The 24010-nt window shown below is 37.6% G+C and overlaps 1 protein-coding gene across 1 annotated transcript; it reads right to left on the bottom strand.

Moving 5' to 3' along the window:
• Positions 1–102: 102 nt before the first annotated feature.
• LOC124960785 (olfactory receptor 5B17-like) lies at positions 103–1038 on the bottom strand. Its single transcript, XM_047519717.1, has one exon. The coding sequence runs from the start codon at positions 1036–1038 to the stop codon at positions 103–105; it is 936 nt and encodes a 311-aa protein (XP_047375673.1).
• Positions 1039–24010: the final 22972 nt, after the last annotated feature.

Consider the following 24010-nt stretch of genomic DNA (forward strand, 5'->3'; position numbering starts at 1 on the left):
CTTTTTCTAAATGTCCCAGATGATCATTAATATTTGAGTCATAGATTTAACAGAAAGGAAATAGCATGCTGTGGGCATAGATATACATATGTCATTAAGAGGTTAACCTAGAGAACATTTTGCCTTCTGAACAACCTTCTTAAATGCATTCTTAACTTCTTGGTTCCTCAGGCTGTAGACCACAGGGTTCAGCATGGGGATGACCATAGTGTAGAACACAGATGTGAATTTGTCAGTGTCCATGGAGTGACTGGAACTTGGTTTTAAGTGCATGATGGTGACAGTCCCATAAAATGTGGAAACTGCAAGGAGGTGAGCAGCACAGGTGGACAAAGCCTTCTGGTATCCCTCACCTGAGTGCATCTTCAAAACAGTGATCAATAAATAGAGGTAGGAAATCAAGATAATAAGAAGTGCAAAAACAATATGAAAGCTTGACAGAAGAACAAGAATCAGTTCACTACTGTGTTTATTAGAGCAAGCCAGAATCCTGACGGCTGGAATGTCACAGAAGAAGTGATGGACCACCTTGGACACACAGTAAGAGAGGCAGAACGTGTCTCCAGTTTGCACGGAAGCAGTCAGCAGACCAATGACATAGCAGCCTAGGACCAGGCAAGTGCACACAGTCCTCGTCATGATGGTGGAGTAGTGTAAGGGCTTACACACTCCTGCATAGCGGTCATAGGCCATGGAAGCCAAGAGGTAGCTGTCCACCGTGGCAAAGAACACAAAAAAGAACATCTGAGATGCACATGCATTGTAGGAAATTACGTTGTTTCCTGTGAGGAGCCCAGCCATGACCTTGGGAGTGACAGTCGAGGAGGAACCAAAGTCCACCAGAGACAGGTTGCTGAGGAAAAAGTACATGGGGGTGTGGAGCCGCGAGTCCAGCAGGATCAATGTCATCATCCCCAGGTTCCCAGCCAGGGTGACGAGGTAGATGAGTGTGAAAACCAGAAAAAGAGTAATCTGGAGTTCTGGGGTACTGGTTACTCCCAGCAGGATAAATTCACTGGCCCCTGTGTTGTTCTTCATAACTATTGTTTTAGAATCATGAGATGCTCTGTGATAAAGACAAGAGTGATGAACACAAAATGAGTTGCACAGAAATCGAAGTGTATTTTACTGTAGCAAAAATTGGTTCTTCAACATTCTCCAGATTGAAACCCTAGGAATGGCAGCCCCATTCTGTAGATTAACTTTATCCATGCACTGTTGAATATGGAGGGTCTTCTTGAATCACCTTTCCAACCTCTTAATTTAGCATATGAGCAAATCAAATTGCAGGAATTAATGAGTTGTCCAAGGTCACATTCCAGGAAGGAATTCACTTCCCCAGTAAGATCTTTGAGTCTACTAAGAGTTTTCACTTCCATAGTGCTCACAGATCAGGCATGTTATAGGTACATATCCATTTAACCCTGTCTTCAACACCATAAAGGTGACTAATTGTTATGTCCATCCATATGTCAGGCAACAAAGAGTTTGAGTCATTAAGTTTATAAAGGTACTAACAGGCAGAACAAAACTTTAACAAAGTTAACCGTGATTTCCAACCTAAGTGATATTTATGAATTTGAATTTTAAGTTCATCAAATTTGTAGCTAATTGTTGTGTCCAATCCATTGTACAAATCTCAGTGCTTCAGGTTGCATGGTAGAGTAATTCACAAATGTATGCATATTAGATGCAGAGGGAAAAATGCATCATTAGAAGAAGGCACAACCAAAAACAGCAATTCTGAAGAGAAGGTAGAGTGCTGGATGTTTTCACATCCATTTATCAACCCTTCCATTTACCCCTTGAGAGACACAGGTCTTAACCTAACTTCTGTGAATCTCATTTTATCCATCATTATACAAAGATGGCATTGGAGCTGCCTCAGGGATTATTGTGGGAGTTGAGTGAGATAGTGAACGAATCGCAGCGCACTGTGGTGTGAATAAAAGGCCTGACCAAGTGACAGCGACATTACTGTCAGAACAGGAGGAGGTCTCTATGTTGGTTTAGGGGAAGGTCGAGACAACACCCAAGGCTTCAAGGTGTGCGTGAGTTTTGAAAACAGTACCCTTGCTCCTGGGTTGACCCTTTCTCACACATCCTCTCAGATGTTTGGGATCTTCCGCTATTTTTCCATCAGACCTGCCTCTCCCATGTGAGGGACTGTGTCAGAAATTCTTGATGTGCCATTTGGGATCTTCAAGTCCTCTTGAGTTAATTTCTCTCTTGAAGTCCACACTATGGCTTGCGTTCAAGGACTCCCTTCTCTCTTAGATGCTTTCTTATTGTCACTACTATCAACATGGAACTATGCCACAGATACTCAGGGTTGAAAGTTCATGAAGACTGACTCTAGTCTGCAGATCTGCTTATCTGCAAGCACAGTATTTTAAATATATTTCTTTGAATCTGAAGCTTTTGACAGGACATCCATTCTCTGATAACCACTATTTTCTGCCATCTTTTCCATGCTTCATGTGTCTGATCTTAAAGCAGGTGAATCTGCCTACACCTCGCCGCAAAATGTAAAGTACAGTGCTTGTTGCTTAGATTTCTTCAGTGCTGGCTGTGTTTTCATGAGGACCAATGTTCTCACTAGACCAACTGAGGTAATCCAGGACATTCTCACCATCTCAATGTTCTTAATTTTGTAAATACTGGAACGTTGGCCATGTAAAGTGGCTGCATGTACATTATGTATAACGTTAGAGATGACTGAAGTTGAGAAATCTTCCCAGATTATCCCGAATCCTAATTTTTGTATATCCATAAATAGTGGTGCATACAGAGGTGTCAACTTGTAAAGATCACCTCTCTGGAATGAATTGATCTCCCCAATCAGATATCTCTGGGTTAGAAACAGCTTGTACTTAGTACTTACTTGCCAGTTGGTCTCAGAAATAGAAAGAGAGGGAGTGTGCTAGAGAGAGATACAGCATATATGTACACACACATACACACTCACACACACAAATACACAATCTCGATTAAATGAAGAATTCAAGAAGTTACATGCCTTCCTCATATGCCACATCTAGCATGAGATCTACTCAGGATTCAAATCCAGGTCTAACTGATCTTGGAATCTGTGCCTTTTATCATTGCATTATCAGGATTTCTTAAAGCAAGTAATGAAAGGGTGAGATTTTGAAGAAATTAAAGTAAAAAGGGAGTAAGGATCTTGGTCATTACAGGAAGAGCATTCTAGAGTCTGAATAAATGCCATTCCACTCTCTTTTGGTGAGCTATCCCTTTTAATGACACACCCTAATATACAAACAGGATGAATTACCATGTACTCATTCAAAGCATCATCTGTCCAGGGTTTTGCTCATTCTTTTGAGGAAAGCAACACACCATTTCATAAGCATCATGATATACTATGAGAATTTAAGAATTTTTGTATTTAGATTCTAGAATCAAAAAAAAAAAATTCAAACAGCCAGATCTGAGCTCTAAAACTCAGGGAAGATGTAGCTGAAACATTGCTTCTGCATCCATTACATTTTTCACTAAGTTGTTTCTTGACTACAGAAGCTTACCTTGCTCCTTGAAAAGAAGAAAAAGATGATCCTGAATTATGAGTCTGGTACCAAAAATTCATCCTTGAAAGAAGGTATAAATAACATTGGAGAAACTCCTACCTAGGTATTAGTCAACTGTCCCAAGTTTCCTGGGGCACAAACAAATGGAGACAAGATCATTAACACAGAGGAGGCCTGCTTTGAGTCTTGCATCCACCCTACATTTTTAGTGTAAGTGGAAGAGTTATTTTCCTGTGGCCAGGCTCAGTTTCCTCATTTGTGAAATAGAGATAATAAAATCATCCTCCCTGATTATTTCCCAGAATAGTGCCTATAAAGAGTAGATGAGGGTGGATCTAGTAAAATCAAAACCAAACAAACAAACAAAAGAAAAACGTACTAAGTGGTGATCCCATCAAAATGAATCCATGTGAAGTTTGTCTTCGGTGTATTACTAGCTGTGGTGGTAGACTCACTGAAAATAATCAGCCTGAAGGAACACAGCCATTCATCAAAATGAGTAGTGATCAAAGAGGCTCTGAAGTTATGTCATGATGGGACTCTGTCACGGTGAACTCATGGTGGGACTCCAGAGCTCCATATAAAAGAATCAGGGGAAAGCACACCGCTCCGTGCTCCTCAGGGAACAGACTCCCTTTGAGGGTAATCATTGCTCTCCATTCCCTTTACCCAGTGAAGAAGCAAGTGAACCGTGCACGGGAACATAATCTGAGGTGCTTACTAACACAGAGATATTTTTCATACTTGCTATCATTTCTACCCCCTTCCACCCCCTCCTCCATTTTTTAAAATTAAGATGTCACTTACATATATGAATAATAAATTTAATTGATTTAAAATTATCGGGGTTATTGAGATTTGTAAATGACTTCTAAAATCTTATTTTTTTTTAACCTGTCATTTTTAATTCATTTGCTTGTCTCCGTTTCTGTTTAGTTCTAAGAACTCAATGATGGCTACTGGAATTCTTAGCTTATTAATCGATCACATTTCTGTTTTCTTGAGATTCACTAACAAATATGATCTTGGTGTCACAGAGATAAAGACTAAAAGTAGTCTTCATACCAATAAAAGAAGATTGGAATTTTGTTTGGATATGTAGGCATGTGGATTATTTTTCTTCCCTGATTACCCTCCTTGGATATATCCATATCCATATATATATATGGATGGATATAAATATATATCCATATATCCATATCCCCTTGGAACTCATTGTCCCTGTCCTGCCCAGTGCTTATTAAGACAGAGTCTGCATCTTTTAGACTGAGGGCTAATTTTGCTGGAAGAGACTGCTCAGCCCATTTGCAGAATATTTAATTTCTCTAGTGGCAGCCATCAGATAGGACTAGAGCAATGAACACCCCAGATGCCTCAACTTTCAGGTAGTATAACTGAGCCACATCTTTTAGAGTCTTCTAGTGACTCCAAGGTTCCAGGTGTGATTTACCCCCCATGCTCCCAGATATAATCTACTCACTAATGAAATCCTGAATTTGTGTCTCCATTAGTCAGGGTTCTCTAGAGGAACAGAACCAACAGGATATAATTAGTATTATCAAGAAAGGGCATGTATTAGGATGGCTTACACAGTCAGAAGCTGGATAGTCCCACAATGGCCATATGCAACCCACAGTGCTGGAGGAATCAGTAGTTAACTCAGTCCAAGAAGGTGGAGCCTCAGAAGAGGGACAAGTGAGTCTGCTTTGAAGGAGTGAAGGAGTTGCTGTCTGATGTCCTCAGCTGATGGTCACATCAACCCAAGCACCAGCTCAAGAAAAATCAAGTTTGAGTCTGTCGCAATCCTCCTTCTTCCACTCTTTGTTCCATCCAGGCCCCCAGCATATTTGACTGTTCCACCCACATTCAGGGTGGGTCTCCCACATCGATTGGCTGTCCCATAAGCCACTCAATTCTGGAAACACCCTCACATCCTCATGGTGAGACCCATTAGTCTCTCAATCTTCAGCATCTCTTGATGCAATCAAATTGACCATCCAGATTAGCCATGGCAATGTCCTTCCCTCTCCTGACTCGCTGTCCCTCTACTTTATGAGTGCTTCCTGCTATTAACTCCCAAATTACAAGATCTCAAGTTCCTGATTTGGGTCTGCTCTGGAGGAACCTACTGTAATACACATCCTAAGACTATGGGTCTCTTCTCTAAGCAAGCAGATCCTCTACCATTAACCTTGCCACATAGAGCAAGACAGGACACAAGAAACCCTTGCCTTCAATAAGCAAGACTAAACCAAAGGAGAAAAGCTAAAGAATGAAACATGCTCTATGCTCATTCTTCTTTCAAATTCCCCAATCAGATCAATTGTATTTCCTCTGCTGGTAAAGTTCTGTACTTCTTTACTCACGGCTTATAAACTAACTTTTGAGTCTTGTGTATCTGAAGGGGTTTGATTTTCCCCTTATGCTCAAATATCAGTTGTTCTGGGTATAGAAATATGGATTAGTATTTATTTCCCCACAGCCTTTTGAGGATACCACTGTGCTGTCTGCAGACTTCCATGTCTTTTGACAAGAAGACTGAGGTGAGCCAATGATTATTTTGTATTTTCCCTGTCCAGCATCTCAATAGTTTTTCCTTGTCCCTGTTTCTCTACTTTTATAAAAATGGAGAATTTTTAAAACATATTCTTTCAGAAATTTGTGTGGCTCTTCAAACAGAGGACTTATCCAGTTCATGATCTGATAAATTCTCACCTATTTTCTATTTGAGCCCTCATTTCCCCACGTTCTCCCTATTTGTTGGGTGGCTCATACAACATAGGGAGTTTTTTGATCTATCCTATCACTTTAACCTACTTTTGTTTTAACCGTAGTAAGAACACTTAACATGAGATCTATCCTCAGCAAGTCTTTAAATGCACAAAATATTATTGCTAACTTTGGGCCCAAAGTTATACAGCAAATCTCAAAAACCTATTCATCTTGAATAACTAATACTTTATATTCATTAAATAACAACTTGTTTTCCTCCTCCTCAACCCCTGGAAACCATCATTCTATTTTCTGTTCCTTTGATTTTTGTTATTTTCAATACTTCTTACAACTGGATTCACATCACAGCTGTGCTTCTCTGCCTGGATTATTTCACTAAAGGTAACACTTTCTAGACTCTGTCCTGTTGCCACGTATGTGTATTTTCTCCTTTACAATGATTGACTAATATTCCATTGTATGTATATGCCACATTTTCTTTATTTACTCAACTGTTGATGAACATTTATGCTATTTCCATAACTCCACCTTTGCAAATAGAGATATGGAGGGTCTGGGTATTTCTTTGATAGACAAGGAGGGTCTGGGTATTTCTATTGTTATTGTTGTGTATAATAACCACCCAACAGCTGTAAGGTTTTATCTTATTGTGTTATTAATATGTATTTCCCTGATATGGGTGTGGACTCTCATATACTTGTCAACCATTCATGTGTCTTCTTTGGAGAAATGTTTTTTCAGGTCTTTTAATCATTTTTTAAAATTATTTTTTATTCAGCTTTTAAATTTTTTACAAACTGCATTTTGATTCATTGTACACAAATCAGGTACATCATTTCGTTTCTATGGTTGTACATGATGTAGATTCATACCATTCGTGTAACCATATATGTACATAGGGTAATGATATCTGTCTCATTCCACCATTTTTCATACCCCCTCCCTCTCATTTCCTTCTACATATTCTAAAGTTCCCCCATTCTTCTCTCATTCCCCACTCCCTGACCCCCATTATATATCATTCTCCACTTATCAGGGAAAACATTTGGCCTTTCGTTTTTTGGGCTTGGCTTATTTCACTTAGCATGATATTCTCCAATTCCATCCACTTATTTGCAAATGCCATAATATTATTCTTCTTTATGGCTGAATAGTATTCCATTGTGTATATATACCAGAGTTTCTTTATCCATTCATCTGTTGAAGGTCATCTAGGTTGGTTCTACAATCTAGCTATTGTGAACTGAGCTGCTATAAACATTGATGTTTTTCTATTTATTTTGATTCTTTGTACAACTGACGTTTCTCTGGTTGTACACCAAGTAGAGTCACACCATTTGTGTAATCACATATGTACATAGGGTAATGATGTTTGTCTCATTATGTTATTTTTTCTTCCCCTCACCCTCACCCCACCCCTCTTTTTCCTCTAAACAATCCATCCTTTCTCCAACCTTGCCTCCCTCCCACCCCCCATTATGTATCATCATCCGCTCATCAGAGAGATCATTCGGCCTTTGGTTTTTTGGAATTGGCTTATCTCACTTAGCATGATATTCTCCAACTGCATCCATTTACCTTCAAATTCCATAATTTTATTCTTCTTTATGGCTGAATAATATTCCATTGTGTATAAATACCACAGTTTTTTTTTTAATCCATTCATCAACTGAAGGGCATCTAGGTTGGTTCCACAATCTAGTTATTGTGAATTGACCAGCTAAGAACATTGATGTGGCTGTATCTCTGTAGTATGCTGATTTTAAGTCTTTTAGGTATAGGCCAAGGAGTGGGATAGCTGGGTCAAATGGTGGTTCCATTCCAGGTTTTCTAAGGAATCTCCACACCCCTTCATGCTCAAAACACTTGAAAAAATAGGAATAGTAGAAACGTACCTCAACATTGTAAAGGCCATCTACGCTAAGCCCATGGCCAATATCATTCTAACCTGGTGAAAAACTGAAAGCATTCCCCCTAAAAACTGGAACAAGGCAGGGATGCCCTCTTTCACCACTTCTATTCAACATTGTCCTTGAAACTCTAGCCAGAGCAATTAGACAGACCGAAGAAATTAAAGGGATACGAATAGGAAAAGAAGAACTCAAACTATCCCTGTTCGCTGATGACATGATTATATATTTAGAGCCAGAAAATTCCACCAGAAAATTTCTAGAAGTCATAAGTGAATTCAGTAAAGTAGCGGGATATAAAATCAATGCACATAAATCTAATGCATTTTTATTCGTAAGTGATGAATCCTCTGAAAGAGAAATTAGGAAAACTACCCCATTCACAATAGCCTCAAAAAATAAAGTAAAATACTTGGGAATCAATCTAACAAAAGAGGTGAAGGACCTCTACAATGAGAACTACAGAACACTAAATAAAGAAATTAAAGAAAACCTTAAAAGATGGAAAGATCGTCCATGTTCTTGAATAGGCAGAGTTAATTTTGCCCATTTTTTCAATAAACTATTTGTTGTTTTATTTGCTATTAAGTTCTAAGAGTTCTTTACATATTATGGATTTTTTTCCTATTCTTTTTTAAATTCTTCTTAGTGATATCTAACAGTAGAATTCACTTTGATATAATTGTATGAGCATGGAGTATGTCTTATTAGAATTTGGACCCCATTTTAAGGATGTGCATGATGGTGAGATTATTCACTATGGTGTATTTGTAAGTACATAGGAAAATGTTTTGGATTCATTCTGCTATCTTCACATATCATGGATTTTAACCCCTTGTCAGATATATGGTTTGCAAATACTGTCTCCCATTCCATTGTTTTGCTTTGCTGTGCAGAAGTGTTAGAGTTTAATGTATGCCCACTTGTCTATTCTACTTCTGTTTTTATTGTGCCTCTGGTGTCCTATTCCTTAAATCACTGGGAAAACCAATGCTGTGAAGATTTTCTCCTATTTTTTGTAGAAGTTTTACAGTTTCAAGTCTATGTTTAATCTTCAATCTGTTTTGTGTTGATTTATGTTGGTTTTACCCTATGATGTCAGATTATAATCCAATTTGTTTTTTCACATGTGAATATCCAGTTTTGCCAGCACAGTCTCGTGACATGTTGTACATTCTTGGCAACCCCATGGAAGGTCAGTGAGACCCTACCTATGGGTTTATTTCTGGGGTCTCTCTTCTACTTTATTGTTCTTCATGTCTGTCTTTATATCAGCACCAGACTGTTTGACTTACTGTCATATCACAATATGTTTTTAAGCCAGTGTAAGACCTCCAACTTTGTGGACTCTAAAACTTAAAATACATAAATAAAGAGTGTGGATATTAAGGTAGGGGAGAAGTGTGAATAAAAGATATTTGCCCAAATGTACAACTTTCCAGTTAAGTAAAATGAATCAATCTAACTAGAAGATTAGGATCATAATTAATAACATTGTGTTACATACTTGGTAATTTACCAATTTAGTAGATTTTAGGAAATCTTACCATTGAAAAAAAGAAGAAAAAGAAAAGAAAGGTAGCTATATGAGGTAAAGGATACGTTAATGTGCTCAACTTTAGTAATTATTGCACAATGCACAAGCCTATCAGAATGTCATGTTGCACACCTAAACTACAGGCAACACAATTTTAATGTATCAAAGACAATTGTAAAATGAAAAGCACAACCTGAAACCCCACAGGAGAAAGCCTGGACATAAATCTTTATAAGCTTGGATTGAGCAAGACTTTCTTCAATATAACGGAAGAAGCACAAGGAACCCAGCAAACCACAGATAAATCACATTTGATTCAAAGTAAGTTTTGTGCATCAGATGATACTAGAAAAAATGTGAAAAGATCACATACAGAATACAAGAAAATATATTATTTATATATTTAAAGAGATTAATACTCAGAATATATGTAGAACTCATAGAGCTCATCATTAAAAAGTAGTCCATTTTAAAAATGGGAAATATGTTGGAACACACAACACTCCAAAGAAGATACACAATGGGGAAATAAGAATCGTGTATCTCAGTAGAAAGATACAAATCAAAGCCACAGTGGAATACCACTTTACACCTGCTAGGATGGCTACAATTAAAAAATGAGAAATCACAAAATTTGGAAACACAGGGAAAAAATAAGAATCCAGATACCTTATTCATAGGATGCAAACTGTTGAGCAACTGCAGAAGGCAGCTTGGTGTTCCTCAGAAGGAAAAGAGTTACCAAGTACCAAGTTATTTTTTGTTTCTTAAACCTACAGAAATGAAATCATATTTTCAGAAAGTAAAAACCTTGTCTATAAATGTTAATAGTTGTATCATTCACAATTGTCACAAGGTAAAAGGAACCCATCCACTAAGGAAAGCATGAATAGAATGTGGTATATCCATGCACAAGAAGGAGAGGACTGCTCATCTGCAATACAGCATGGAAGAACATTGAAAGCATGATTATAAATGAAAGAAACAAACCGCAGCTCAACTCACACTAGCTAAACTATTGAACCAACCTAGGTGCCCTTCAACAGATGAATGGATAAAGAAAATATGATAAATATATATATATATATATATACATATATGTGTGTGTGTGTGTGTGAATATTACTCAGCATTAAAGAAGAATGAAATTATGGTATTCGCTGGTAAATGGATGGAGATAGAGAATATCATGCTAAAAGACATAAGCTGAACTCTAAAAACCAAGGCTGCATATTTTCTCTGATATGCAAATGCTAATTCACAATAGAGCAGGGAGGACAGGGAAGAATAGAGTTACTTTATATTAGATAGAGGGGAGTGAAGGAAGGGGGAGGGGTATAGGATGGGGGATACAATAGAGTCTGGCAGACGTTATTGCCCCGTGTGTATGTGTGACTGCATGACCATTGTGATCCTGCAATATGTGTAGTCATGGAAATGGGAGGTTACGCTCCATTTGTGTATGATCTATCAAAATGTGTGGGTGCATTCTACTGTCATGTGCAGCAGATTGGAACAAATTTTTAAAATTAAAAAAAAAACAATCCTATTTGATTCCATTTATATTGAATATCTAGAATAGTCAAGTCAATAGAAAAAAATGGTTGGTTTCTCATTGACAGGAGATAGGAGAACAGGAAGAATGGTAATAACAACTAATATATTGGATTGATTTTTGTGATAACAGAAATATTCTGAAATAAGATATTGGCAAGGACTCTAAAACATCATGAATATAAAATCACTGTGCATTTTTTAATTTTTTTATTTTTACAGACTGCATTTTGATTCACTGTATATAAATGGGGTACATCCTTCCTTTTCTATGGTTGTGCACAATGTAGATTCATACCATTCATGTAATGATACATGTACATACAGTAATGCTGTCTCATTCCACCATTTTTCATATCCCCCTCCCTTTCATTTCCATCTACATAATCTAAAATTCCTCCATTCTTTTCTCACTTCTACACCCCACCCCCATTATATACCATCATCCACTTATCAGGGAAAACATTCAATCTTTGATTTTCTGGGATTGGCTTATTTCACTTAGCATGATATTCTCCAACTGCATCCATTTACCTGCAAATGCCATAATTTTATTTTTCTTTATGGCTAAATAATATTCCATTGTATATATATATATATATATACCACAGTTCTTTTTTATCCATTCATCAATTGAAGGGCATATAGTTTGATTCCACAATCCAGTTATTGTGAATTGAGCTGCTATAAACATTGATGTGGCTGTATTACTGTAGTATGCTAATTTTAAGTCCTTTGGGTATAAACTAAGGAATGGGATAACTGTGTCAAAAGTTGGGTTCATTCCAAGTTTTCTGAGGATTCTTCACACTGCTTTCAAGAGTGGCTGCACCAATTTGCAACTCCACCAGCAATGGAAAAGTGTGCCTTTTTTCCCACATCCACGCCAATATGTATTATTGTTTGTGTTCTTGGTAATAGCTATTAGCACTATCTCTGCAATTTACATTTTTTAATTTTATATTCAATTGGAAAATATAATGTATACATCTGTGTGGTATAATGTAGTGCTTTCATACATGTATACATTGTGAAATGATCAAATCAGGTTAATTAGCATATTTATTACTTCAAATAGTTTTTGAACTGAGAACATTTAAAATTCTTTAAGATGTTTTTGAAATATGCAATACATTATTATTAACCATACTCATGATGCTATGCAATAAACACATGGACTGAAAATCATATATATATATATATATATATATATATATATATCAGACTTCTATACTTACATATACATATATGTACTTACATATACATATGTATACTTACATATGTATACTTACGTATACATATATATACATACATACATGCACATATATATAATAGAATTATATTCAGCCTTTAAAAAACAGAAAATTAAGTCATTGGCAACAACAAAGACAAACCTATAGAACATTAACCTAAGTGAAGGAAGCCAGGCACAGAGAGACAAACACCATAAGACCTCACTTACCTGTAAAATCTTAAAAGTTAATCTCATAGGCTGAGCAAGGTATTGGCACATGCCTGTAATCCCAGTGACTCAGGAGACTGAGGCAGGAGAATCATAAGTTCAAAGTCAGCCTCAGAAACTTAGCAAGGCCCTAAGCAACTTAGCAAGAACCTGCCACAAAATTAAAAATACAAAGGGCCGCGGAGGTGGCTCAGTGGTCAAGCACCCTTAGGTTCAATCCCTGTTACCAAAAACTGTCAATCTCATGGAATCAGATAAGAGAGTGGGGGTTACCAAAGTCTAGAGGGAGTAGGGGATTGAGAATAGGGGGTTGTTGATAAAATTAGATAGGAGGAATGAGTTCTGTGACTGTAAAAAATTTAAATGGTGAATTTTGTGTGATATGAATAATGATCTAAAAATAATTACAAATAAAAAGACTGAAGTTGAATCATTTCTTTTATCAATAGAGAGATTGGTATGGACTTATGTGTAAATTGCATCTATATGGTGCTTACATAATAATAGTTAATCTTTGTGAAGATAAATTAGGTAATTATTCCTAAATACTACATCAAAAGTGTAGAGAGAGACAAACAATGTAGGTGTGTTGAATTTCCTCAAAATTAGCTTCTTCTTCAAAGAGTAGGATCTACAAACTGGTGAGTAAATCCATATAGTAAAGGAAAATATTTACAAATCTTACATCAAATAAAAGTCTTATATTTAGAATCTGTACAAGAAATGCTGTCTCTTCACGGGGCGATCCAAGATGGCGGCCTAGAGGGAGACTGCACCCCCAGTCGCTCCAGATCCCAGGAGTTAAGAAGGGGAGGCATTGAGAGACTCGGACTGAAATAGAGCCACAGGTGAGTCTGCCCACTGGGTAAAGCTCGGCCCGGGTGGCAGGCCCAGATAGAGGTGGCTTATCGGAGCCGGGCAGGGCAGCTAGAGTCTTCCCAAGGTAGCCTTCCACAATCCGGCAGTGGGCTCCTCCCACACGGCCAGCTGCACGGTGCAGGCCCACAGTGAGAGCATTTCCGCACAGAACCAGTTCCAAACCGTGGAACCAGTAGGGGGCTAGGGGCAGTTTTCTTCGGATGCGCTGCTTTATCAGATTCCTCCAAGACATCAGGCTACTGAAGGCTGGGAGGTGATACACTGGAAATCTACCGGGACACTATAAGCCAATAGCGGAAAACTGCAATATCTCAGGGTCCCACTGACAGCTGACCAATATGAGAAAAAAAGGGAAGAAAATGTCCCAAACAAACCTAGATACTACATCAATAAAACCCAATGACAGCACACCAGAAGAAATGTCAGAAAGGGAGTTCAGAATGTACGTAATTAAAACGATCAGGGAAGCAAATGAGGAGATGAAAGAGCAAATGCAGGCATTGAAGGAGGAGATGAAAGAGCAAATGCAGGCATTAAATGATCGCACCAATCAACAGTTAAAAGACCAAATATGGGAAGCCAGAGATCATTTCAATAAAGAGTTAGAGATACTGAAAAAAAAAAACAAACTGAAATACTTGAAATGAAGGAAACAATAAACCAAGTTAAAAACTCCATAGAAAGCATAACCAATAGGATAGAACATCTGGAAGACAGAACCTCTGACATTGAAGACAAATTATTTAATCTTGAAAGCAAAGTTGGCCAAACAGAAAAGATGGTAAGAAATCATGAACAGAATCTACAAGAACTATGGGATATCATGAAAAGGCCAAATTTAAGAATTATTGGGATTGAGGAAGGCTTAGAGAAACAAACCAAAGGAATGAACAATCTATTCAATGAAATAATATCAGAAAATTTCCCAAATCTGAAGAATGAAATGGAAAACCAAGTACAAGAGGCTTATAGAACTCCAGACATAGAAAATTACAACAGACCCACACCAAGGCACATTATTATGAAAATACCTAACATACAAAATTAAGACAGAATTTTAAAGGCCGCGAGAGAAAACAATCAAATTACATTCAGAGGGAAACCAATAAGAATATCAGCAGATTTTTCAATCCAGACCCTAAAAGCTAGAAGGGCCTGGAACAACATATACCAAGCCCTGAAAGAAAACGAATGCCAACCAAGAATCTTATACCCAGCAAAACTTACCTTCAAATTTGACGATGAAATAAGATCCTTCCATGATAAACAAAAGCTAAAGGAATTTACAAAAAGAAAGCCAGCATTACAGAACATTCTCAGCAAAATATTCCATGAGGAAGAGATGAAAAACAACGATGCAAATCAGCAACAGGAGGCACTAGCCTAAAGGAATAGCCAAATAAAGGAGAAACCAAATCATGTCAAAAACAAATATGAGTCAATTGACTGGGAATACAAATCATATCACAATAATAACCCTGAATGTCAATGGCCTGAATTCATCAATCAAAAGACACAGACTGGCAGATTGGATTAAAAAGAAAAATCCAACAATATGCTGCCTGCAAGAGACTCATCTCATAGAAAGAGACACCCATAGACTAAAGGTGAAAGGATGGGGAAAAACATACCAGGCACACGGACACAGCAAAAAAGCTGGAGTATCCATCCTCATTTCAGATAATGTGGACTTCAAACCAAAACTAGTCAGAAGGGATAAAGAAGGACATTACATGCTGCTTAAGGGAAGCATAAATCAGCAAGACATAACAATCATAAATATCTATGCCCCGAACATTGGCTCATCCACGTACATCAAACAAATCCTTCTCAATTCCAGAAAACAAATAGACCACAACACAATAATACTAGGCGATTTTAACACACCTCTCTCACCACTGGATAGATCATCCAAACAAAAATTGAATAAAGAAACTATAGATCTGAATAACACAATGAACACTTTAGACTTAACGGACATATATAGAATATACCATCCAACAAAGAACGAATACACTTTCTGCTCAGCAGCACATGGATCCTTCTCTAAAATAGACACAAAGCTACTGTTAGCAAATACAAGAAGATAGAGATACTACCTTGTACTCTATCACATAATAATGGATTGAAATTAGAAATAAATGACAGAATAAAAAACAGAAACTTCTCAAATACCTGGAGATTAAATAATACACTATTATATGATGAATGGATAACAGAAGACATCAGGAGGGAAATTAAAAAATTCTTAGAAGTAAACGAGAACAAAGACACATCGTATCAAAATCTCTGGGACACTATGAAAGCAGTACTTAGAGGAAGATTTATTTCATGGGGTGCATTCAACAAAAGAAGTAGAAATCAACAAATAAACGACTTAACACTACAGCTCAAAGCGCTAGAAAAAGAAGAGCAGACCAATACCAAAAGTAGTAGAAGACAGGAAATAGTTAAAATCAGAGCCGAAATCAACGAAATCGAAACAAAAGAAACAATTGGAAAAATTAACAAAATAAATAGTTGGTTCTTTGAAAAAATAAATAAAATTGATAAACCCTTAGCCACACTAACAAAGAGAAAGAGGGAGAAAACTCAAATTACTAAAATTTGGAATGAACAAGGAAACATCACAACAGACACGAGTGAAATACAAAACATAATTAGAAGCTATTTCGAAAATCTATACTCCAACAAAACAGAAAACCTCGAAGACATCAACAAATTTCTAGAGACATATGAATTACCTAAACTGAACGAGGAGGACATACACAACTTAAATAAACCAATTTCAAGCAATGAAATAGAAGAGGTCATCAAAAGCCTACCAACAAAGAAAAGTCCAGGACCAGATGGGTTCTCAGCCGAGTTCTACAAAACCTTTAAAGAAGAGCTCATTCCAATACTCCTCAAACTATTCCATGAAATAGAAGAGGAGGGAACCCTCCCAAACTCGTTGTATGAAGCCAATATCACCTTGATACCTAAACCAGACAGAGACACATCGAGGAAAGAAAATTTCAGACCAATATCCTTAATGAACATCGACGCAAAAATTCTCAACAAAATTTTAGCAAATCGCATACAAATATATATTAAAAAGATAGTGCACCACGATCAAGTGGGTTTTATCACAGGGATGCAAGGTTGGTTCAACATTCGGAAATCAATAAATGTCATTCACCATATCAACAGACTTAAAGTTAAGAATCACATGATTATTTCAATAGATGCAGAAAAAGCATTCGATAAAATACAGCATCCCTTCATGCTCAAAACACTAGAAAAAATTGGGGTAGTGGGAACATTCCTTAACATTATAAAGGCAATCTACACTAAGCCCATGGCTAATATCATTCTAAATGGTGAAAAACTGAAAGCGTTCCCCCTAAAAACTGGAACAAGGCAGGGATGCCCTCTTTCACCGCTTCTATTCAACATCGTCCTTGAGACTCTAGCCAGAGCAATCAGACAAACCAAAGAAATTAAAGGGATACGAATAGGAAAAGAAGAACTCAAAATATCCCTGTTCGCTGATGACATGATTATATATTTAGAGGAACCGGGAAATTCCACCAGAAAACTTTTAGAACTCATAAGTGAATTCAGTAAAGTAGCAGGTTACAAGATCAATGCTCATAAATCCAATGCATTTTTATACATAAGCGATGAATCTTCAGAAAGAGAAATTAGGAAAACTACCCCATTCACAATAGCATCGAAAAAAATAAAATACTTGGGAATCAATCTCACAAAAGAGGTGAAAGACCTCTACAATGAGTACTACAGAACACTAAAGAAAGAAATTCAAGAAAACCTTAGAAGATGGAAAGATCTCCCATGTTCCTGGATAGGCAGAATTAATATCGTCAAAATGGCTATACTACCTAAAGTGCTATACAGATTCAATGCAATTCCAATTAAAATCCCAATTTTGTACCTTGCAGAAATAGAGCAAGCAATTATGAAATTCATCTGGAAGAATAAAAAACCTAGAATAGCTAAAGCAATCCTCAGTAGCAAGAGCGAAGCAGGGGGTATTGCAATACCAGATCTTCAACTCTACTACAAAGCAATAGTAACAAAAATGGCATGGTATTGGTACCAAAATAGACAGGTAGATCAATGGTACAGAATAGAGGACACGGACACAAACCCAAACAAATATAATTTCCTCATACTAGACAAAGGGGCCAAAAATATGCAATGGAGAAAAGATAGCCTCTTCAATAAATGGTGCTGGGAAAATTGGAAATCCATATGCAACAAAATGAAAATAAACCCATATCTCTCACCGTGCACAAAACTAAACTCAAAATGGATTAAGGACCTTGGAATCAGACCAGAGACCCTGCATCTTATAGAAGAAAAAGTAGGTCCAGATCTTCAACATGTCGGCTTAGGACCAGACTTTCTCAACAGGACTCCCATAGCACAAGAAATAAAAGCAAGAATCAACAACTGGGATAGATTCAAACTAAAAAGCTTTCTCTCAGCAAAGGAAACTATCAGAAATGTGAAGAGAGAGCCTACAGAGTGGGAGAATATCTTTGCCAACCATACCTCAGATAGAGCGCTAATTTCCAGAATCTATAAAGAACTCAAAAAACTCTACATGAAGAATACAAATAATCCAATCAACAAATGGTCTAAGGAAATGAACAGACACTTCACAGAAGAAGATGTACAAGTAATCAACAGATATATGAAAAAATGTTCAACATCCCTAGTAATAAGGGAAATGCAAATCAAAACTACCCTAAGATTTCATCTCACCCCAATTAGAATGGCGATTATCAAGAATACAAGCAACAACAGGTGTTGGCGAGGATGTGGTGATAAAGGAACACTCATACATTGCTGGTGGGGTTGCAAATTAGTGCAGCCACTCTGGAAAGCAGTGTGGAGATTCCTCAGAAAGCTTGGAATGGAAACACCATTTGACCCAGATATCCCACTCCTTGGCCTATACCCAAAGGACTTAAAATCAGCATACTACAGAGATACAGCCACATCAATGTTCATTGCTGCTCAATTCACCATAGCCAGATTGTGGAACCAACCTAGATGCCCTTCAGTTGATGAATGGATAAAGAAACTGTGGCATATTTATACAATGGAATATTACTCCGCAATGAAGAATGATAAATTATGGCATTTGTAGGCAAATGGAGGAAATTGGAGAATATCATGCTAAGTGAGATAAGCCAATCTCAAAAAACTAAAGGACGAATGATCTCGCTGATAAGCGGATGAGGACATATAATGGGGGGTGGGAGGGGTTAGCATTAGGTTTAGGGTTAGGTTTAGGATTAGGGATAAGGAGAGCGGTTAAGAATGAAGGAAGGAAGGACTGTATAGAGGGAAAAGAGGGGTGGGAGGGGTGGGGAGAAGGGAAAAAAATAAACATCATTGCCCTATGTAAACGTATGATTACACAAATGGTATGCCTTGACTCTATGTACAAATAGAGAAACAACATGTATTCCATTTGTATACAATTAAAAAAATAAATAAATAAATAAAATAGATAACAACAAAAAAAGAATAGAACAGAGAAACATACAATAAACGGCATAGCATTTTATTCAATTCATGAGTCCTTGTCTAATGTATCTGTAGACTTGACTCATAGATCTTAAATGCCTGAGAATCATTTTGTACCTATTAGTAGAAACGAGCCTGGTACAGTTGATTTGCCTAAAGAGAAAAAGTCATCATAAATGTGAGACAAAATTTTCAGCTAAATGAAGTAATTTCAAAGACAAAAATGCTAATCAGAACTTGTCTGGACAAATGCATGCATATTACCTAAAGTTATACATCAGGATTTTATTTTGTTGAATCTTAGTAAGAAAAAATAATATTAACCTTTGTATGGATTAATGGAAATGGTAAAAATATATTTTAGTATTAATTTATGTTTCTGAATTAATTTATTTAGCCAGGGTACCAGTGAGACCCCAAGAAGGAGGATGTATTATAATCACAATAATTAAATTCAATGAATCAGTCAGATGACTGCTTAACAGTGTTTAGTGCATTGAAGAAAGTAAAGGCAGATTGATGTTGCTGCATGAGGATGGAGTATACTGAATTAATTTTATAAAGTGTCATTAAGCATTCTTTCCTCTCTATTCCAGATTACTGACAGAGCATTTCTCTCATTTTTATGGTATTTGGGATAATAATATAAATGATAATAATGAATAAGTGTTATATAGGATATCAAGTTTGTCATGAACTGTGCCAAATTCTGCACAAATATTAACTGGTTGAATATATTCAAGAATCTTTTGCAGAGTTGCCACCATCAAGTTAATTTTAAAGATGAGTTATTGAAAGTAGAGTTTATGTAACTTCCCATGATCATACAGCTAATTAGCAAATATATGCATAGACTATATATATACTAAATATATATAAATATATGTACAATATACATATAGCATATGGACATATGGACATATATATGTATATATGCATGCATATGTGCATATATGTAATTTAAATCAGATTTAAGAAGAAAAATAAAGTTAATATATATTTGAAAAAAAAAAAAAGAAATGCTTAGAATTGAGTAATGAAGAGACTAATAAACCAATTAATAAATGACCAAAGATCTAAACACATTTATCCAAAGTATGTATATAAATGACCATGATCACAAGAAATGATGATTACATGCACATGCCTGTAATCCCAGTGGCTCAGGAGACTGAGGCAGGAGAATCACATTCAAAGTCAGCCTCAGAAACTTAGCAAGGCCCTAAGCAACTTAGCAAGAGTAAATCTATATAGTAAAGGAAAATATTTACAAATCTTACATCAAATAAAGGATGTAAGCCATTAGGAAACGCAAATCACTCTCACAATTGCATATCATTTCAGACACAACAACACGGCTAAAATAAAAAAAGAAAGGCAAGAGTAAATGCTAGACAAGAACAACTTAGAAAAATAAGAACCCTAATGCCTTGTTTGGGGGAAAGTTAAATGGTGTGGCTATTTCGGAATGCAACCTGGCAATTCATAAAATGGTTAAGCATGGCCCAGTGTGGTGGTGCACACCTGTAATCCCAGAGACTTGGGAGGCTGAGGCAGGAGGATTGCAATTTCAAAGTCAGCCTCAGGAACTTAGCAAGGCCCGAACTAACTTGGCAAGATCCTGTCTCAACATAAAAAAATAAAACCACTCAGTTGCTAAGCACCCCCCTGGGTTCAAAAAGAGAAAAGGAAAAGGTCAAGCATGGAGTTATTGTCTTAGTCCATTTCTGCTGCTACAACAAAACGCCACAGAGCAGGTAACTCATAAAACACAGAAATGTGTTTCCCACAGTTCTGGAGGCTCACCATGGTGCCCTCTGGAGCGGCAGACAGACCTGCACCTGGGCCAGCTTGATCCACAGCAGGGGTGGTAGAGGAGTACGAGGCCAGATGAGGGAAATAGAGACCCAGGTGGCCCTGGGCACCTCTCTTCAAACTGTTCTGCCCTCAAGGCCTCAATATTCTGTGCAGAGATGGGAAGCGCTTCCTGGAAGATCCCTGAAAGGCCCTCGGACTCACTCTCCCACCATCTGGTGAACAGCACCGGGTTTCATTCTGTCCATTCCTGATCTTCTCTGAGGGTGGTTTGGCCACAGCCATGGTTGACGCTTCTACATTTTTACTCTTTACCCAGCTGTGCTGAGCATTTTCCAAATCTTCACATTCTGCTCTTACAGATTCTGACTTCATACTTCCTCTCTTCTCATAGGTTGCAGCTAAGAGAACCCATGTAGAACCCCGAATGCCTTGCTGCTACGCAGAGATTTCTTCCACCAAACATTCCAGTTCATCGTTCTTAAGTTCTGTCCTCTATAGATTTACAGCATGGACACAACTCTGCTAAGTTCTTTGACAGTCTGTAATAAGGATGGCCTTTCCTCCATTTTCCAATACCGTGCTCCTCCTCTGCAGCTGAGACATCATCAGGAAAGTCTTTATGTCCATATTACTGCGAGCTTCTGGTCATGACCACTAAAATAATCTCTAAGAATGTGGAGGCTTCCCTATAGGTTGTCTCTCCTTCTCAACTGAATCATCCATAATAGTCCATTTATGTCAACCTAGGATTTTTCTAGAATTCACTTCAAAATTGTTCCATTCTCTACCCCTTATCCAGTTCCTAAGCTGATTCCACATTTTTAGTTTGTTTATTATAGCAACAAACCATTCCTCCGGCACCAAATGCTTTCCTATAATGTTTGCGCAGCTGTAACAAAACACCACAGACTGGGTAACTTAAAAAGAACAGAAATATATTTCTCTTAGCTCTGGAGACTGGGATGTCTCAGGCCAAGGACTGGCATGTGCTGCAGGATGATGGCCTTCTTGCTACATATTCACGAGGCAGAAGGCAGAAGGGATTGTAACCAAGGTGAAACACTAAGAACCCTCCAGCTTCATTGTTCTCAACCGACACTAAAAATCACTGACTACGGAGGTCACACAGCAGAACAAAACGCTTATCTCCAGCTGGCTTGGCTGTGGCTGACACCTCTGACTCAGGCACCTTCCACTCCTCACCCTGCTCTCCCATGAACATGCCTTCCGCGTGGTGACTACGAGGTTAGATGTCCCTGGGAAAACTAATTAAGAAAACTTGACACGTGAAGCTTACTTTTTCTAGAGTTGCCGAACCCAGGACATCGGACATCCTCCAGACAACTTCAAAATATACCTCATCTAACGTGAAACACCCAACATGCTAACCCTACCCTGTAGCTTAAGGAAAAAGAATAGATAATGTATAATTATGTACAGAGAAAATTTGTGTTTATTACAGTAACTAGCCTGGGAGACAAAAGTCAAGGGAGTTCCAACGAAAAGGAGAGAGAAAAGACCCCAGAGTGACAGGGCTGACTCTAGAACCGGTTCCACAACTCAGAGGCATTCTTCCTGAGCCTTGTCCTCCTATTCCTCCTTCCCTCCCCATGAAGCCCTCTGAAACCCTGAGTTCCTCCCAGTGGCCTTTGTGGTCTAAAGCCTCTGACTTCTTTGCATTTCTAGCTTTCCAGTAAATCTTTAACCTTCCCCCAATAACGTGTCCTCAAGTCACTGGCCTTTCTGAGCAGTCAGGAAAATGGATGTGGGTCTGGTAATACATGAACTTTGTCTGTCCCCAGATGGCAGAAGAGCAGAAGACAGACACACCCAGCCATGTAAGCCTGATTGCTAGCAGCGTCCATCCATTGCTATTTGCCTAAACATCTCCCCCTGGGCCCTACTTTCCACACCTCAATGCTTTGGGGATTAAGTTTCCAACACATGAATTTTGGGGAAAGATCCATACCATGCTACTGGACATAAAACACAAAAAATTAAATTCTGAAGTCTGTACCCAGGAGAAAAAAGTATGCACACACAAATACCATGCACAAATGGCATACTTTTAAGTAGCCAAAAGTAGAAAAAAATCCATCCACTGGTGAAAAGCTAAACACAGTGTGGTACTTCCTCACGGTGCACTACTCAGCGGTAAAAAGAAGTGACCTACAGGTGACCACCACAAACTAAATGAACTTGTAAATATTATTCTGACAAATCAAAGCCTATTCTATTTATATTGTGTCCATTCTGAGCTAATCACACAGACAGAAACTAGATAAGTGATTTCCTAGGGTAGATATGAAAGGTGGGAATGAAAGGACATGGGAAACAGGCTTATCAGCAGAGTTTTTGGTTGTTTTGTTTTTTAGATAGTAAAAATGTTGTTAAATTGTGTGACAGTTGACAACTCTAAATTCGTATTTTAAATTGGTGGATTACCCTATGTAAACGTAAAAAAATAAATCAAAAAAAAAATCAAAAAAAAAAAAATGTCAAAAAAATAAATAAATAAATAAAATAAAATAAATTGGTGGATTTCCTGTTCTGGTGATTATATGACAATAATATTGTTATATAAAAAAGAAGGCATGAATTATAAGGGGAAGTAGTACCCAAAAATTTGTTATCTGTTTTTTTGAAATAGATACACAGACAAGAAAACAGAGTTTATTATGAATTGTATTAGGCAAGGTTGTCAGGGTCACATAAAGTAAGAAATAAATCTAAGCCTACAACAATTTAACATAATGAGGATTTATTTCTTAGCTGAGGAAGTTGCATGTATATCACAGGTTGCTCAGGACCGGGTTGGTCCCTCTCCACATGTTCACTCAGATACCCAGGTCCAGGGAGGAGACTCTGTCACCTGGAGCTACTCCCTGTGGGGCATGGAGCTTCCTCAGCTGTCCTGGCAGGGAAAGGCAGAACTGATCGGTTGTGCACAGACGTCATCATACTTAATCTCAGAAACGACCCACCTTGCTTGTTCTCTCACCCATTTGATAGAATAAGTTGGTGAC

Source organism: Sciurus carolinensis, chromosome 11 (assembly GCF_902686445.1).
Source record: "Sciurus carolinensis chromosome 11, mSciCar1.2, whole genome shotgun sequence".
NCBI lineage: Eukaryota > Metazoa > Chordata > Mammalia > Rodentia > Sciuridae > Sciurus > Sciurus carolinensis.